The sequence below is a fragment of the Phoenix dactylifera genome, chromosome 11 (genome assembly GCF_009389715.1).
Source record: "Phoenix dactylifera cultivar Barhee BC4 chromosome 11, palm_55x_up_171113_PBpolish2nd_filt_p, whole genome shotgun sequence".
Lineage (NCBI taxonomy): Eukaryota > Viridiplantae > Streptophyta > Magnoliopsida > Arecales > Arecaceae > Phoenix > Phoenix dactylifera.
Window position 1 is genome coordinate 615,272 of NC_052402.1, and position 16,304 is coordinate 631,575.

Sequence of the window (16,304 nt, forward strand, 5' to 3'; positions counted from 1 at the left end):
AGAGTTGAGAATGTTTCCCATCTCTTCTCGAGAAACAAGTGGGGTATTTCTTTGTTGGTGCTAAATTTTATATGTGGCAATTCTGCCAAGATTTCTTCATTAGTTGGGGGAAGAAAAACGCACACGCACACATGCACACACACACACATATATATACATACATACATGTTTGTATGTATGTGTGTGTGTGTATATATGTATGTATGTATGTACGTATATAATACACACACCCCTCTCCAGCGTGGCATATGACCTTTGGTCCATGCTGAGAATTTTAACTCCAGGTTCTATACACAAGGTGATAGCAGAGCCGATTCCAAGTTTCATAAATCAGCAACTTGGTTAAGAAGGCACAAAATAAACAATCTTGATGACAGGCAGCTTAACCCCTGAGCATAGGAAAGACAAAATATGATGTCTTGGAATAAATATAACAAAAATTTTCTTTTCATTTTAAAAAGCCAAAAAAAAGATCCTGATGGTAGTTAGTATGGAACTAAATGGACCACATCTTGGGGCCCTTCCTGAAGAAAGGAATTGAGAGCTCGGACATAATGAAACAAAGTCAATCAAACTCAACATAAACCTTTCCCTTCTTGTTCCTAGGCTTGGTATCTGCAGAGGTTCTCAAATCCCATGTACTCATGATGCTTGATTTTTCTGATTATGTTTGAAATTCCAACTCCACCTGTAGAAAGCATTAAGAGGTGCAGGGCACATAAGAAAACTAGAGAACAGAAGCAGCCAGAAGAGAGTAGAATCCTTTATCATTATTCCTTGATATCTTAACTTTAAAACAATTGCAGTTGGAAAAGGAGTCAATCGTCTGTTTGTCATTTACCTAATGAGATTGCACTGATGAAGATTGTGAAAGCCAATATGAAGATGATAAGTGATGCCCTCCCCATCAGAATGATTAGTCTTCTCACCACATTTTGGCCCACATAGGCAGCCACTGCTGCCATCGTGACAAAGTAGAGAGCTGCCAAATCAACAACGATCAGCCTAACACATCAATAACTGGCACGAGAATTAGAGGAAGGAGTTCACAAACCTTGTTTGACCTAAGATGTGTTCCAATTGCTCAATCAATTTGGCAATTAGTCACAAGCCAAAGGTAATTTACTTTTTTATTCTATTTGTGCTAGAGAATGGAAAGCGGGTTGTAGTACCGTATGGGACAGGAAAACGATTTAGGAGGTAGTATTCTACAACGGACATGGATGAGGAGAATGTCATAGCAAAGGTTGCTGTTGCACTTGAGACCTGCATAAAATTTCATTGAAATACATGAGATAAAGAAATCAAAATATCTACATCTAGAAACAGCTTAAAATTCTCATATTATACAGTGTAACGACTTCAATAGGATGTGCATACAGCAAGCACATCCTAATGCCTGATTTAGGCCAATTTATAAAGTTTACAAACATACATTGAACATCCAAACATAAAAAAACAAACTTCTTGCTCCGCTTGATATGACAGTGTTAAAGGTCTTTTTAACTGAACTCTGTTGAAGATGTATATGTCAACATGGTATGTCAAGAAATTAGATGTTCCCTCTCCCCACACCTGCTTATCCATTTGTCTTTTTGCAATCCTGGGAAATCTTCCCTTCTATGTCATTATCCTCTTTTGCTTTAATTCTCGTGTAACAACTATTAACTAGTTACTCCCCATGCATGCCCACCTGCTTTCCTTATTCAATTAAAATTTGGAAACAGAAAAGATTACATGTCAGCCCTGTCCCTGTATGATTTGATCAAAATCCTCTCCCTCTCTGGACTTCTACTTTCTAATTCTTCATTCAGCTTCTCCAAGGAAAAACTGATCTTTATCAAGTCTGATGATTTAACCAAAACACATATAAAATGACTCTAAACCTTTCTTCACATTAACATCATTCCATGAAGGTTGTAAGCCTTGAAAACTGAGCATGATAGCTTATTAAGCTAATGTGATTTTATGAATTCTATCCCATAATTGAAGCCTAGAATCTAGACCTTACGAAATCTGTGGAAATCTATTAGCTGGATAACCACCTCATTGAAAAATCTGGGATCTCCAACCCCATGAAGAAAGAATTACTGTTAAGCCATTTACCTTTCCACAAAACCTTTATTTTTTTTCATGCTTTTCCCTTGCTTAACGGGTCCATCTTTTCTAAAGGCACATACTTATACTTTGGTCTTCATACTTAATGGCCTTAGTTTTTTGAGGTGACTCGATGGCCTCAGTTTGAAACAAAATGCCTGTTACTGCCTGGTATTTACGTAGTGTTATTTACTCATCGTAGTCATAACTCTTGGTGAACATTCATACCATATTTATGCTGCATTGAGATCCACATCTTCAGGACTGATTGCTTCTTGTATATTAACTTCTCACGGTTATGCTTGCGCCAACACTTGCTTTCTTAAAGCATAAAAAGACCTAACTGCCTGTCTAACCATAGGAAATCTATTAATGGTTCCATCGCTTACAACCTACATATCTTGCAACATTGGCATGTGGCTTTGAACGTTGCTCCACACCTCACTTATTGGTGCGGGCACCAGAATCCAGAAAAGACTCCAATCAATTAACTCAAGGTCACTGTGGCTTTGATCGAGTCCTGTAAATAAATTCAATAAGTCAGAAAGCAAGCCTCAATAAGTCAGAAAGCAAGCCAAGTCAGGACATGTTGCATGTTTCTACCACCACCTTTGCACACCCTTGGAGCACCACCTCGGCATCCACATCAACATCAGCTGGCCACCTCACCACCACTCCAACCAATGGAAGCACGCCAACCAGGATGAAGTCAAGCATAAGGAGCCGACCACATCATCTCATCAAAGAAACCAATGCAACGTCATGCCACCTCATCAGAAGAACCAATCACCATGCCACCTCATACAAGTTGACACGTCACCCAAATTCAAAGTCCAAGAGGTCGGCCACAATTTAAATGCAAGAAAATTTCAAATGGGAGCCAACAACTTTTCAAATCCTCCCCCTTAAAGCCGGCCAACTTTCTTTTCTTTTCTCTAGCAACCAAGCCTTCAAATGTGGAGCGCCATTCATTATGTGTTTAAATTTCAAATCATGAGGAAAGTCTATAAATACCTCCTCATGATATCTTGTAATTTCAGTTGATGAATGAATAAAAAGAGTTTCTTTCTTCCTTAGCAATTTTGCTTTGTCACCTTGAGAGAAGGTTGGGCGTGAGGCCCTTGTTCCAAGTTGGGCGTGAGGCCCTAAAGCTACAACCACATCCACCATTGCCCTACCTCCTCTCGCCTCCTTTTTCTTTTGTGATTTCCATTCCCCTCTCACGCCAAAGTTCTAATCCCTGTTTCTTTGCAGGTCCTTAAAGTACTCCATGTCATTGGGTCAATTATCCTTCCAAACCAATAGCAAAAGGGCCCTGTTGCAACGGAAGATGAAGCTTGGTCATCCAATCATCAACCTTCAAGAGTGAGATCAAGGATCCTCCTCCAAAAAAAATCCAGAAGTTCAATGTTTGGTAAACCTCAACTCTAGGTCTGATTTATTGAAGGAAGTGTCCTAATCAAGTGGTTTCTCAACCACAACGGTCCATTCTTCTAAGTCCTAAATGAATTAGTACATGCGGGTAACTAGTCTTGAAATTACTATGCTCATGTTAATGTTTTCTTATCCCATATGTGACTGAATTTCCTGCTGCTATTAGGCTAGTTAATCAACATAACTTACTGATAATCCTTATGTTTAAATCCCTCGCATTCATCCCGCATCACTTATCCATCTACCTTGCTGTCAGTTGACTTCATCAGTTTATTTTCTGTATTTCTAATCAACTTGTTCAGCAATTTTATCTCACCAGAAGGGAAATACTCCAATCTCCTAAAAAATTTTCAGTGGAAGCTGGAAGGCACGTGTACCATTGTATATAGGATGATCAGCAATTCTGCATGCATTTGCATCATTATTTGATCAGGCTCTGTTTAGATCTTCTTGATACCATATCAAAATTTCACTTACCCATATCACCATATTAAATGCTGGCTAGTGATCCGCAATATTGCTAATGAGTAATGACTTTCTGAAGAAACCAAAGTTCACCTGCAGTGTTGGATATCTGAACACCTTCATTGCTTGCAAATGCCTTTATACAGGATCCTATTAGCTCTTACTAGTACTCTATCAACTAGCACACTGACCAACCAGATTACCTCGAGGCCTGTCCATAGAGAGCTTTAGCACATGCGACTGTTCGCAAACTGTTGTCAGTAGTCAAGCTCTTTGACCATAATTTCACATGATCTATAGAACTTGCATTCTCAGTAACTTCTTTTCAATCTTATTCATGCCTTCCTTACTAAACTAAATTGTTTCTGTTCCCCCTCTCCTGAAGCCAGATTGAACACATATTGTGTGAGATCCATTTCTTGTGGTAAGCTGTTGGTCTAGGATCTACGTGAGTTTTGAAAAGCAATGCACAACCTTGTACGTTTTTTATACCATATACATGTATTTTATTGTTCTTTGTATGAACACATATGAATTGTGTTTTAGCAAGTTTATATATTGGCACCACTAAGTGTCCACAGCGCATGGATCCTTTCTAACATTAATTTGGGTTAGTTCCTTAATGAGATTGTGGATTCACTCCAACACTACCTCTTCAAATTTCAGACCTTCTACAACAACGATACCATGAGCTAATTATAACAGCAGGAGATATGTATTCAAATGCAAGGCAAGGAAGACATAGTACAAAAGATCCATTAATCAGAACGTAGCAAACATAAGTTTGATTGCTTAAACAAGAAATATACATACCAAAAGAATAAGGTACACAATAATGGGTAAGATCAGTACAATATGCAAAATGGTCACTCGAGATAAAAATTCAAATGAACTGAAAAATTGACATATATGATAATCTGGCAGTTCTATGAAAGTAAGCGAAGACAAAATACAAACCTGTGGAGGGATGCCAAGCTCCAAAAAGAGTGGACCTAAAATAAAGCCTCCTCCTAGTCCAAGCAGTCCCCCAACTATACCAGCAAGGACACCTAATGAACAGTATATAAATAACTGATGGACTTTCCAGTTTGTCCCTTCATGCCCGTTGGATGCAATCACTCTTTTTCCGTTGTATAAACTAATTGCTTCGTATAAAGTTACTGCCATGGAGACAGGGATCTGCAAAAAGACAGGATGATAAATTTCATATTCATAAAGCCATTTGAAAGACTAGAACTATCTAGACCCTTAAACACATGACAGGAAGCAAGGCATGGTACCTGCAGCAAGTTCAAAACCCAAAACCATATGGAACATATTGCTGTATAGTTCTGCAAGTGTACAGCCAATACCAATCAAAAAAAATCTTGCTATTTTAGATCACTAAAAACTTATTCACCAATTACTCACCTTTGTGATCTGTAATATGAGGAATGATATCCATACAAAGACAAGAAGGCCAAGCTCCTTCCAGCAAACATTCTGAAGAACTGGTACCTGTGCTGGTTACTGATTATAGTCTGTATTAAGTCCAACAACTAGGAGGGGCAAAGCAATCTGTGCTACTAATTTACCTCTAGTTCTGCAGTCACAGCAACCTCTCCATCATTGCTTGGACCGGTAGCAAGAGGTTTATATTCTTCTTCTTGATTCCCACCACCTGGATAAAATGAGAGAGCGATGAAATACTCGTTTCTAAAACATAAACAAAAGCAGGGTATTACATATTCCTCCCATGCTTACTGCTGGGCTGAGAGCGTTTAGCAGCCTCCTAGAACAAGAAAAGAAGAAACAGATGGATTATTATTAAACGAAGAGGATAGAAGAAGCTAAAAGGAAGGTGATTGTAGGAGAGATACCTTCTTCATCACTGTCTCTTTCTTCCATGACTCAACCCCCTTCATAAATGCCTTGGTTGATGTGCCTGTAAAATTCCATCAGCATATATAAAGGGTGCTCCCATTAACAAAATCACAATGATCGCACATATCAGATAACCGATTACCTAAGAATAGGACAATTAGGAGAATCGTAACCATCCAGTCAGGAAATATCACATTAAAAATGACACCTATACTGATCCCAAGCATAAGCATTGGCTGAATAAGCAAAGCTAAGTCATAATCGATGATTGGTGCATCCAAAGTTGGATGCCTCAGCTTAAGATTGTAGTAGACAGTTGACCCAGCCGCGCCCATGATCATACCTGGTCAAAGAGCACTAAGATCTAAATTTTTATGGAAGAATTATTTTTTTTTTAAAAAAAATCTTCTACTCCAAATATCAGTCAGAATATCATGCTAAAACAAACATAGAGGATGATAAGAAATTACCCACTTTAAATGGTCTCCATGAATGGGGGGAAGAAAGAAACCTGACCTTAGAAAGCAAATTCAAGCAAACAAGCTAAACAGAATGATGCTTCTTTTGAGCAGCCAATCCAACAAACTGTAGGCTGATAAAATTATACTGAATGATTGAAAATAGTATGAGAAATAAACTATAAACTGGCATTCAATCCAAGTGTAACCTTCCCACAATACTCAAGTTCTCTTGTAACAAAAAAAAATGAATTTTACAAAAAATAAACCTATATTGGCAATAGATAATAGGATGTCATGCAGCGTTACTACCGAGACTAGGATTAAATAAGAATTTAAGATAGCAGATCTTCATTCAAATAAAAAGGGAAATAAGCAACTTTTCATAAATAAAAGAGGAAACAGAAAGAAAGAAAAGGAAAACCAGAGAAGAGTTCATGAACAGCATTCCCTTGGTTAGAAATAACATAACAGAAAGAAATTCCTACATTTTGACAATGCTGTTGATGACTTTGGATCAAACCCAACAATAAGTGTAAGCATGGGAACAAAAATTCCACCCCCACCAACACCTCCAACACTCCCGAAAGCCGCTCCGAAGAACCCAATCAACGAACCTATCACAAGTCGCCATCCGAATTCCATTGGCTATAACCAAACACAATATAATCCCATCAATAACAGCTAAAATCCCTAATCCATTTACTCCAGAATAAACAGGAAAAAAAATAAACATAGAAGAACAAGCTTGAAAGGAATTACCGGCCAAACGTGGTGATAATAAGATCCGTCGGCCTGCCACAAGAAACCCAGCGCCTTGAGAAGATAACTAAACACAAACGTCTCCCCATCGGCACTAACATCGTCTAATAAACCACCAATCTTGAGGCCCCGCTCTGCCGATACCACCGCTGATGCCAAGAAGAAGCCGAGAGCACCCACAACCCACGTTCCCAACCTTCTCCATCTTCCACCCATCTCCCACCCAAAGATCCCACCTTTAATCTTCCCCTACTATCCTAAACGCCTAAAAATCTTATCTTTACCAGATTTCCGGCGATCCTGTTCGCCTTGAACCAGAACTCGAGCGGAATCCGGCCGGAAAACCTATAAACCCACCGAAAAAGGTAAAACGAAAAAAAACAGGTTCCTCTGAAGAAACGGGGAAGAAAGGAGATGACTCCTGCGGAACCCTCGGAGCGAGATGAAACCGGTCTAAATTTAGAAAGGCGCGGGATGTCCGAAAGGAATCGAAGGGAGCCAATCGCCCCGTAACGGTCGAGCTCTCCGTCCGCTCCCGTCGGGTCCTGGGGCATGACCGTAGAGCAGTTCAACGAACGTAGAAGCGGGACTCTCGGTATGAAATTTTGTTTACGGAAATTTCCCTGACTTAAGATATTCGAGATTTCTGTTTATAGTCTAAGGGATGGAATTATTTAATAAGTGGTATGGTTTAGTATAACAACCAAGAACCTCCCCAAAATAACTAGTTAGAAAATATTTTTTAGGTTCTTTAATTTTATATAAGCATCCAAGATCTCTCCAGTAAATAATCAATTGAGACTAAACACACGCTACTCCCCATTTAAACTATGACGTCCTCGTTAGACTAAGCATCCAAATTTATTCAAATCTAATCATAAGTACCATAATCAGTTCGTGGACAAATTCAATAAACCCATACTGCAATATTTTCTAGTCTGCATAGGCTATGAGTGGGTCTGCTATGATACTATTTATAACAATGTAGCACCTTATCAGGGCCGGCTCGGGCCTTAGGCGACTGCGACTGAGGCGGTCGCCTAAGGCCCCCGGCTCATGGAAGGCCCCATTCTGCCCATGGACTCGTGGAGAGTTTTTTTTTTTTTTGCCTGCACGGCCGCACAGCTTTGAGCTTTCCCATCCGAAAGCTAGAAGGGTGATGGGCGACGGCTACGCCGCTACAGTGCGTCCCTATCTCCCCGACGACAGACATCTGAGACAGGCTACGGCCTGGGCGACGGGCATGGCTACGACCTACGACAGATGAGACAGGCAACGGGCATTTCCTCCCCGGCTCCCCTCTTCTCTCCCCCCTTCTCCATCGGTGCTTTTTTTTTTGCTGAACGGCTGAACCTTCTCGGCAGTCTCGGCTTCTTTAGTTCTCCTCTCCGGCTCTCCCCCCAGTGCTTCTTCACTTCACTTCGCCGTCCTCGGCTCCTCCGACCTCTAGCCTCCGGCCTCCGGCTCCGGGCTCCGGCCTCCGGCTCCTCGGCTCCGCTCTAGCCTCTAAACTTCAAAAGGACCCTGTCCTCCTCGGCTCCTCCTCCGGCTCCAAGAAGGCAAGAACCCGTCGACGGCTTGAGGCTCGACCACCCCTGCTCCGGACTCTGGAATCCGGATCTCCTCTCCAGCTCTGCTCGCCGTCCTCGGCTCCTCCGACCTCCAGCCTCCGGCTCCGGGCTCCGGCCTCCTGCTCCTCGGCTCCGCTCTAGCCTCTAAACTTCTAAAGGCCACTGGCCCACCATCCTCCTCGGCTCCTCCTCCGGCTCCAAGAAAGCAAGAACCCGTCGACGGCTTGAGGCTCGACCGCCCCTGCTCCGGACTCTGGAGTCCGGATCTCCTCTCCAGCTCTCCTCCTCGCCGTCCTCGGCTCCTCCGACCTTCGGGCTCCACCGCTCCGTGGCTCCGGCCTCGTCGGCTCCGCTTCAAAATCCACGGACCACCGTCCTCCGTTAGCATCCCAATTCCCAGGCAGTGCCGCAGTGGTGAGCCTATCTATTGACTAATCACTAATGACTATTGAGTCTATTTCACATGGAGTTAAATGTTTTGGGCCGCCCCTGTTACATGGTATTTGTTATTTTATTTGCCAAAGGATTCTTGACTATTTACATGGCTTATCTCATGGAGTTTTTCTCTGAGTTGTTGTTATTGGCTTATTGCATTTAATGTTATACAATAATGAAAAAAGCTAAGGAAATAAATGGCCAACTGATTAATTTTTTGATCCAATTGATTTTGATTTAGTCAAGTTAGAGACACTACAATTGATTTTTTTTTTGTCCAATTGTAGGTTGGTTGTGGCTTCGGCGGTTCGGCCTCTTCTCGCCGTCGAGTTCGGCACTATTCGGCCTCTTCTCCCCGTCAAGTTCGGCACTACTTATCGGGACCTGAGTTTGTTTTTTTTGACACAATCAAATTTTATCATTTTCAACTTTTTTATATTTTAATCTGTTTGTGGTGTTTTTTTAATTGCTTTGTTTGATAATATTATTTTTAGATTAAAATGTCTAATAGAAAATATGAATGTGGGTATGAAAATTTTAAAGTATTTTATACTTATTAAAATTTTTCATCATTAAAAAAAAAAGGCCTCTCCTAGTGAGTTCGCCTTAGGCCCCCAAATGTTTTGGGCCGCCCCTGCACCTTATCTAAAAATGCTAGTCGAAAAGTATTTTTCGAGTTTTTTAATCATGTCTAGATATCTAAGATTTTTTTAACGAATAACCGATATGAAACTAAATACGTACTCGCACGAGTTCTCATAAGGTATGCTTAGATAATCAAATAAGAACGGATTTTCTACTTAATTTGATGTTGATTTTTTTTCTTCCATAGGACTCAAGTGCTATGGGTTAGTCCAAATAAACCTAACTGAAACTAAACATAACTTTATATTCGTAGATTAAGTATATGAAAGATTATGATTTTCTGAAAGATTGGATGTAACTTTTTGGTCAAAATTTGCTTAACATATATATAATATTTGATTAGAAGAGTGGTATCCAAATTTTGATGCTATGATTGATAAAAATACTTATATATTTGTTTGCTTGTAGCAAATTAGATGGATAGTTTTAACAAAAAAAAATGTATAATTTGCAATTTATTTTTTTGATGAAATGAATTTGCTAGAAATACAACGGAAAATTTTGTTTTACATATATAGTTTACTTAATATTAAAACTTATTTGTTGTGTCAATGAAATCATTTAGATCTTTAAAAAGTAATGCTACGAGACTGTATATAGCCATTTTAAAAATTTGTTATGTTGATATAGTACGATATAAGTAGTATAGCATCATGTCGAATATGAGAATTCTTATAAATTTTTTTTATAAATAAGAGTATATTTTATAAAAAAATAGAATGTAGCATCAAACTACATATCAAACTATACTGAACCAATTCAAACTTTTTTCAGTACAGCAAAATTAAAAAAAAAACTGTACTTGAGATTATATTCAAAGAGTAATCCAGCCTGCTAATCCAGCACGATATCGAGATTATATTTGCTTTCATACACAAATAAGTTGTCACTAAAATGTCTCTTCTTTCTTGACTGGAAGCAGTGATGAATTAATTGAATTAAATTTTTTTATCATTAATCCCGCCCTTCGTTGTTGAGAACGTGCCAGGTGGTAGGACGGTAATTTTCATGGAATGACGGGACGATTTGCGTTGGGGCCCGCTGAGAACGGGGTGGTTCTATGTACACCCCCCCTATTGCTCAGGACACCTCCCAAAAACCAAAAAAAAAAATACCCAAACTAACCTTTAGTGTAATTACCATATTGCCCTTAAAATTTTCTCAGTACACCCCCCCTTCCTCCTCACTGCCGCCTCCTCCTCCTCCCCCTCCTCCTCACTGCCGCCTCCTCCTCCTCCTCCTCCGCCTCCCTCATCACCCCTCCTCCTCCTCTTCCTCCCCCCCTCCCCCCTGCGCCCGCTTCCTCCTCCTCCCCATCCCCCACCTCCCCGTCCTCCTCCTCCGCCTCCCCCCTCCTACCCCTCCTGATTCCCCGCCTCCCCCATCACCCCTCCCCCTCCTCCTCCTCCTCCTCCTCCTCCTCCTCCGCCTCCTCCTCCTCCTCCTCCGCCTCGTCTTCCTCCCCCCCTCCCCCCTGCGCCCGCTTCCTCCTCCTCCCCATCCCCCACCTCCCCGTCCTCCTTCCTCCTCCTCCCCATCCCCCACCTCCCCTCCACCTCCCCGTCCTCCCCCTCCACCTCCCCGTCCTCCTCCTCCGCCTCCCCCCTCCTACCCCTCCTGATTCCCCGCCTCCCCCATCACCCCTCCCCCTCCTTGTCACGACCCCCGCCCCGTTCCCGGCGGGCCGCCGCGACGGTCTTAGGGTGCGGGTAGGCATAAGGCCACCAGCCACCGCGTAGAACCCTACTACCTATCAATCATCAATAAATCTTGAAAATTTTGGCATGATACATGCACAAAATGATCACCTTTCCTATGGTGACCTGTCAGGATTATCTCATTACATACAACAATGCTACCTGTCAGAGCAGCAATCACATAATCTGTCACATAATGAACCTGGACAATATATATCAATACATCATCTCAGGCATATAACTTATCTATATAAAAATCTGGTTCCCATTTCATCCATGGTCAAACCCATATCCACAACAGGATCTATGACTGTAACTATACACTAAATACAACAGAAGGTTTATAATACACCAAAAGGGGATAAACCTCTATCTACATTATACTATGCTACACTATGGAGCGGCACAGCTAGCAGGCAATCTCTAACCCTGCTCTTCTCTATACAATACCTGCCCTGCAATCAAAAACACAAAACTGGGGAGTGAGTATATAAATACTCAGTGAGTGGAGTAGAGAGTACTATGCACATGAGACAGAATATAATCATGGCTCGAGATGAAATCTCAAGATCAATAACAAGATGAACATGATCTCAACATAGAGAATATGGAGTAAATCATCAATATCACCACAATCAATATCAACTCATCTGAAGCATATATGGAATAATCAAGTAAACATATATGCTACTCATGAATATGCTCAACAGATCATAATGCTGGAACATACAAATCAGGTGTCAATATGCTGAAATCATCACTAGACAGCTATCGGGAGGTGGGTTTTACGCCCCAGGCGAACCAGCAACAACTCCCTACTGCCATATGCATATATCGAATATGACACCACACCAATATGTAAATCATCACTAGACAGCTGTCGGGAGGTGGGTTTTACGCCCCAGGCGAACCAGCAACAACTCCCCACTGTCACATGCATATGCAGGATAAGACACCATATCGATAATGTAAATGCTAGACAGCTATCGGGAGGTGGGTTTTACGCCCCAGGCGAACCAGCAACAACTCCCTACTGTCACATGCATATGCAGGATAAGATACCACACTGATCATGTAAATGCTGGCCAGTATCCAGAACAGAAATCCATCTCACATCTACATACTAAACGGCACCTCGCGGGAATTCTACATCCGCGGAAAGCCATACTGCACCTCGCGGGGTCTTACTATGCCCGGCGGCAAGCAGAATATAAGTCGTAGGACCGGCCGATCCTACGCCTAGGGCCGTGTCCCCCCTAGGAAGGGACTGGGCTCCGCCCACCCAGAAGGCTACTATGTGCACAAAGGCCGATGTTCAACCCCCATCGACTATAGGTGTCCTGCAGATACTGCCAAGCCATGCATAAATGCCATAATGCACCCTCCCAATACTCTACTAAAAAGGAGTATAATCAAGATTACCACTCACTCGATCATGACCCAATCATAAACTAACATCAGGGTTGGGAGTGAGGAATCACGGGAGTACAATTAGGGCTGGAAGTGGGCCGGGCCGAGTCGGGCCAAACCCCTACCCAAGCCCGGCCCGAATTTTTTTTTCGGGCGTCGGGCCGGGCCGGGGCCCGAAAAATTTTTAAGGAACAAGGCCCGAGCCCGGCCCGAGCCCGGCCCGGGCCCGGCCCGAACCCATTTGGGCCGGCCCAGTTGGGCCCTAACCTGGGCCGGCCCGTTTGGGCCAGCTCGTTTGGGCCAGCCCGATTCCGAGCCCGGCCCGATCCCCAGCCCGGCCAGCCCGTTTGGGTCATAGCATATCCTCCTTTGTGTTTTCTGGCTTTTTCTGATGTTTCATTCTCACCTGCTTCCTTATATTACTAACAGCATTTTTTGTTTGAAGCAGCAATCATGCACGACATGCAAACAAGTTCATGCTATTCTTGAACAAAGAGAACTTAAAATATCCTCTCTTGTTTCATTAGAAAAGTGAGCAACTGATTGGCTTTGTGATTATTATACTTTAATTAAAAGCAGATATCCCAGAGAGTCCAGATAAGCAAATATGTAGGCAATGATAAGAAGTAACATCTGTCAGTCAAAGTGAACCATCTGACTTCCAATACTTGTTAGATTTAGACAAACCTATTGGTAGCAATTTGACATTAGAAATATTGCTTTCATTGTTGTAGAAACAACAATATGTTACATCGAAAAAATGTAATATGTATACAGATCTTTGGAAAATTGTATTCAATTGGTTTGTGTCAAAGGTGCTTCACTAAAATTTGCACCAAGGTTTGGCAAAATCTATCTGCTGCTTCAACACGTTGATACAAGTGGAGTTAATTACATGTCAATGTATTCCTGAGACTGGATGATCCTCACAAGCTCCTTCAAGTTAGCTAATACACGCCTTGGTCCCAAACTTTCAGCTCCAATGTAGTTTAAAAGCTGCTCTAAATCCTACCAAACGAAAACAAAATGTGATTGGCAAAATACAAATGCATATAAAATATCAGATGCTTTATGCTTAGGTAGTCCGTACAAGCTCTCACTGCATATTTTGCATAAAATTACATGCAGGATTTGCAATGAAGTTTTAGGGACTGGAAAGCGTCAGCAACATCCTTGCCATTATTTTGTATACATTATTCTGCATTAATGTTTTCTGCCAAGAGATATTTCCTCAACAAAGTTCATGTGCACAGGTATGAGTTTCTGAATCTAACCAGACAATCTCAGAACATGAACAAGGATTTTCTGGTATACATTGACTTTCACCTTAAACAGAGAGACAGAAGCACAATAAAGCATAGAAGATGAACCTTATTCAACAAAAATATTGCATATGCTGCTCTTGTAAACATACAAGCAAAAATGTCGACAAGCAAACAACCTATTCAACTTAAATCAAATATAAGATGGACCAAGTAGGCAATCAGACAGATCATTAACAAAATAGCATCTGATGGTTTGAAGAAAACTTGCAAAAAAATTCATTCCATGCAACCAAGTGCAACGATACAACTGAAACCAAACAAAAGGATTCCATCAAAAACAGGAGGATAAAAAAAATCATCGGCCTGAAGTCGTTGTTCCCTGCACAATAATATATTCATCATATCCATGTAATAGAGAAATCCCCTGAAGTCAGCTTCAGGCCTGCAGTTCAAAAACATACAACTCTCATAAAATTTTGCAACAAATAACCATGATCCACATAAAAATACTCCATCAACAAACATACTTCATACTTGATACTTTAGGTATGAACTAGATCTGATGAGGGTATCGTCATTCAGTTCTCCCAAATTGCCCACTCCAGGAGTCCAGGGTGTCGTCATCTACATTCAACGTTACAGAACTCGAGCAATTTGCAACTGTTAACACACAAATCAATCATAAATGTTTAAATTATAAGTACAATAAGCAAATAAAAATATTAGATAAATTTAAAAGATTTATAAACCTTCATCATATTGTTCACGAAGCCAATCTTGGGTACACACTAAGGCTTCTACGGTAGAAGGGCTCAAAGAGCTTCGATACTGATCCACAACTCTACCACTAGTGCTGAATGCTGACTCAGATGAAACAGTGGAGACTGGAATAGCTAGAACATCTCGAGCCATTCTTGATAGTATAGGATAGACTGCTGCATTGCTCTTCCACCAAGCCAAGATGTCAAACTCTTTATTCTCCAAATCAGGAAGTACATCATCATCCAAATAACTATCCAACTCGGATCTCTTAGGGCGTTTTGAAGAACTCTGACTTCTAAATTGAGCAAAATCCATACCAAATTTTTTTTTGGAAGAAACTGAACTTATATCACCTTGTCCACCAAAATTAGATGTTCGCTCACTTGAACTCATCGAGGGATGCATTCTTGTTGCATCTACATACTCATGATACAATTGAAAAAGACAAGCACGAATATCATCAATCTTTTTCTTGCACTCCTCCAACTCAAATGCCTTTTGATAACAAAATTCTACAAATATCAATTTTGATCTGGGATCCAAAATAGAAGCAATTACCAACAAATTATTGCACTGAGACCAATATTTGTTAAACTTCTTTAGCATCTCATTTGTTAATTGCTTCACTGTTTCATCAGTATCGATACTTTCATCCATCAATAAAGCCCTAATTCCCCAAACTTCTTTTAGGTATAAATTGGATGTGGGATACTTACAACCAGAAAATACTTTAGTGGCATCAAGAAAGGCTTCTAAAAATTTAAGAATTATAGAAGCCTTTTTCCATTCATCATTGGTGGGGCATACACATGAATGCTCAGTTGCATATCTAATAAAAGCATCTTTATAACCAAGTGCATCATGCAACATTTCATAAGTAGAATTCCATCTTGTAGGAACATCCAAAGTGAGTCCTTTTCTAGCAGGAAGTCTCATATGCTGTAGAATTTCATTAAATGCTTGCATTCGAGATGGGGATGCAGAGACATATCTAACAATTTCTCTTATACATTCAATAGCTTCATGAATGATTTTCATTCCATCCTGAACCATAATATTTAATATATGTGCACAACATCTAATATGACTGTACTCCCCACTAAACAACATTGAATAACAAAAGTGATCTCGGAGCCTTCTCATTACAGCATCATTTGTGCTGCAATTATCCAAAGTAATAGCACATATTTTATAATCCAATTCCCATTCAACAAGACATTTTTTTACAACATCTTCAATTGCAAAGCTGGTGTGAGGGTATGGAAGTTTCTTGAAACTAATAATCTTCTTATGCAGAGTAAAGTCAGAATCAATATAATGTGCTGTGACAGATATGTAACCGATTTTCTGATTTGATGTCCAAATATCAGTAGTGAAACTAACTCGAGAACTTAGGTTCTTGAATACATCATGCAATTTTTTCCTCTCTTCTTGATACAA

At 40.8% G+C, this 16,304-nt stretch overlaps 1 protein-coding gene and 1 long non-coding RNA gene across 2 annotated transcripts; both read right to left on the minus strand.

Annotated features, from left to right (window-relative positions):
• Positions 1 to 396: 396 nt before the first annotated feature.
• LOC103708984 (sulfite exporter TauE/SafE family protein 3-like) lies at positions 397 to 7,679 on the minus strand. The gene is made up of 12 exons (XM_008794118.4): positions 7,080 to 7,679; positions 6,806 to 6,965; positions 6,002 to 6,202; positions 5,856 to 5,920; positions 5,740 to 5,767; positions 5,571 to 5,656; positions 5,407 to 5,493; positions 5,277 to 5,327; positions 4,954 to 5,175; positions 1,173 to 1,266; positions 842 to 982; positions 397 to 688 (listed from the first exon to the last, which is right to left on the minus strand). The coding sequence occupies exons 1-12, from the start codon at positions 7,293 to 7,295 to the stop codon at positions 603 to 605; spliced, it is 1,437 nt and encodes a 478-aa protein (XP_008792340.2). The 5' UTR covers positions 7,296 to 7,679; the 3' UTR covers positions 397 to 602.
• A 5,792-nt stretch (positions 7,680 to 13,471) lies between these two features.
• On the minus strand, positions 13,472 to 14,958 carry LOC120112306. Its single transcript, XR_005513780.1, has 3 exons — positions 14,852 to 14,958; positions 14,208 to 14,762; positions 13,472 to 13,845 (listed from the first exon to the last, which is right to left on the minus strand). It is a non-coding gene; the product is annotated as an uncharacterized LOC120112306 (long non-coding RNA).
• Positions 14,959 to 16,304: the final 1,346 nt, after the last annotated feature.

Bases quoted from the DNA above. Each gene is read 5' to 3' on its own strand.
- LOC103708984 (XM_008794118.4), bottom strand. From the start codon at position 7,295: ATGGGTGGAAGATGGAGAAGGTTGGGAACGTGGGTTGTGGGTGCTCTC. The intron at 6,966-7,079 runs GTAATTCCTTTC...GTTTGGTTATAG, and splicing joins ATTATCACCACGTTTGGCCG to CCAATGGAATTCGGATGGCG. The intron at 5,176-5,276 runs GTACCATGCCTT...GTCTTTTTGCAG, and splicing joins GGGTTTTGAACTTGCTGCAG to ATCCCTGTCTCCATGGCAGT.